General features: G+C 44.9%; 1 protein-coding gene across 1 annotated transcript; it reads right to left on the bottom strand.

The window, feature by feature from the left end:
- Positions 1-519: 519 nt before the first annotated feature.
- LOC119583118 lies at positions 520-1,899 on the bottom strand. Its single transcript, XM_037931622.1, is given in 2 exon segments — positions 520-1,019; positions 1,022-1,899. Coding segments are annotated over 2 exon segments (1,095 nt in total). The 5' UTR covers positions 1,677-1,899; the 3' UTR covers positions 520-579.
- Positions 1,900-2,361: the final 462 nt, after the last annotated feature.

The following is a 2,361-nucleotide window of genomic DNA, read 5'->3' as shown; positions in this document are numbered from 1 at the left end:
CCCATTAAACGCCTGAACCTTCCGGTAGATCCTCTTGTTCTTCTCGATAAAACAGGTTTCTTCCTCCCGTGACCTATTTAGAGACCTCTCCGCCATCTTCCTCCGCACTGATTCTAGTGAGGGGTCGCTTTTCTGCTCCTGAACAATATCCTGAGATTTCACCAGGTCGCTTACCGACGTCAGTGGAGTAAACTCTTCCTTCGTTTTCTTCATTCTTCTCGTAACAGCGACACATCCTGTTTGCGTTGCAACATCAGCACCACAGTTATTTCTCACCCCTTTAATGTTTCCGATGATGACGTCGAAAATCGGATTAACCATCACGGCTGCTGAAATCTTCCCTGTAAAGAACGGACTGTCTACATGTATAGTCGCCTCTGGAACATTAACTAGTGATCCGTCAATCATTTCAACATTTTTCCTCCTCCCAGTGTATTGATGTGGTAGGACATAACTTTGCTTTATAACACACCCCGACGAACCGTTGTCTCTGAGAACACTTACCGAAACACCACTTACTGACCCTGACTTAACGAGGAGAGAGCTCTGCTTATCAGGATCCGTGGAGGTAGCAGATAGTCAAATGCTGTGCACGTGGGGCGTTTGTTGTCTAGCTTCTGACGTCTCCGGAGGCTGGGGTGTTGGGTTTTCCTCACTCACACAGGCGGCCGCTCCTTTCTGTCGGTAATCATGAGTTTCTTGACTCACCGTTCGCCAAGGATGCTTCCGCTGTTGCTGTGGTGGTACACTCTGCTGTGCTTTCGACTGCAGATGCTGTTGCTTGTGAATTGCGGGATGAACCTTCTGTTGCTGCTGCAAAAGTAGTTCTTGCTTTCCCCTCTGTTGTTGACCCAGTGAAATGGCCGGCTTTTTCCACTGCCTGCGAGTGTGATACCCAAAGGCAGAAAAATGGGCATCCGCCTTATCAGCCATCTGCTCTGCAGTCTTGATCTTGTGGATCTTAAACTGCGCAACGAGATCCTGGGGACACGACTTTTCAAGCTGAAACCGTAACACTAATCCCTAATACCTTCCTTCGTGTCCGGCGTCCCATCCTTTTCCAGCCACTGGTCAAGGTAGCCTGACAAACGAACCAGGAACTGAGTGGCAGTCTCTCGGTCTTGCATCATTGCACGATTAAATTGAAGTTTTGCGTCGTCGACCGTCAGCCCGTACGTCCTCATCAATGCTGACTTCATCGAACAGTACGTCTTGTCACTCGCGTCGAGGCGATGGAGGATTTCTAAGGGTTTCCCATCAAACAGACTTTGGAAATGAAGCTTCTTCGTGGCTTCGTCGAACTGATATAAATCGGCAAAATCTTCAAACCGGTGAATATATGGTTCGATTGGCTCACCTTCTTTAAAAGCAGGTAACCGGATGCGCGGCAAGGTGGATGCCTGGGCAGGGGAGCCTCCATTCGTCCCCATCTGCACGCGAGCCATTTCCAGTTGATGCCGGCGAATCCTCTCCTCTTCCTCTATCTTCAGCTGCTGCAGTCTCAGCTCGTGCTCACGCTGTCTGTCCCTCTCTTCCCGTTCCTCCTTCTCACGCTCACGCTGCCTCGCTCGTTCTTCTCGCTCCTCAGCCTGACGTTTACTCACGTAATCTACAATAGCTATCGGGTCCTCAAGCCCCATCAACTTAGCCTCTTCTACATAAGCTCCTGCAGACATATTGATTGGAGAAAGAATTCTAGAGATACTCGCAAATGAATGACCACAACACTTAACGATAGATCCACAATCAGTTAAGGAAACTCTCTCTTCACATCTATTACTCCAATTGTCAAGTCCCTGTTCGGGCGCCACTTTGTCAAATTCTTATCAGAGTGTTCTTTATCTTCAAGATTTATGTTTAAGTCTTAATTCATTTATTTTCTTTTATACATTTAATTTTATTCCCGGATTCATTTGACAAGATCTGACAATTTTTTTTTTCATATTCATAAGTTATTAATTAGTTTATGTTCAATGATTAACCTGTATAATTGTTAGTTCATCTAAATATCACTTCCTTTTATCCATAGTTAAGACTCATTCGAATTGTTTAGGATTAATTTTTTTTTGTTCAGGGTTCTTAGACACAGGGGAGTAACAGTTTTAATTTATTAAAGTAATTGGCTATTTCTCTAACACGAAAATATGAATAATTTTCTCTATTTTCTCACGATTCTTTGCCGGTTGCTTGCCTTCTGTGATTTAAGTTCATTACTCACGTGTATATATATATATTTTTCTAAGAATTTTGTAAAAGCAGAGGCTAGGAGGACGAGTGATGACAGCGATGCGGCTGCAGGTCGCCGGTCAGCAGTATTTTTTTCAAATTTTAGTCCGCTGCTCTGGTTGCTTTGTTCTCCGT

This window comes from Penaeus monodon, chromosome 16 (assembly GCF_015228065.2).
Source record: "Penaeus monodon isolate SGIC_2016 chromosome 16, NSTDA_Pmon_1, whole genome shotgun sequence".
In the NCBI taxonomy this organism is placed as follows: Eukaryota; Metazoa; Arthropoda; class Malacostraca; order Decapoda; family Penaeidae; genus Penaeus; species Penaeus monodon.
Note: the sequence above shows the minus strand (reverse complement) of the source record. Positions and strands in the feature narration are given on the sequence as shown.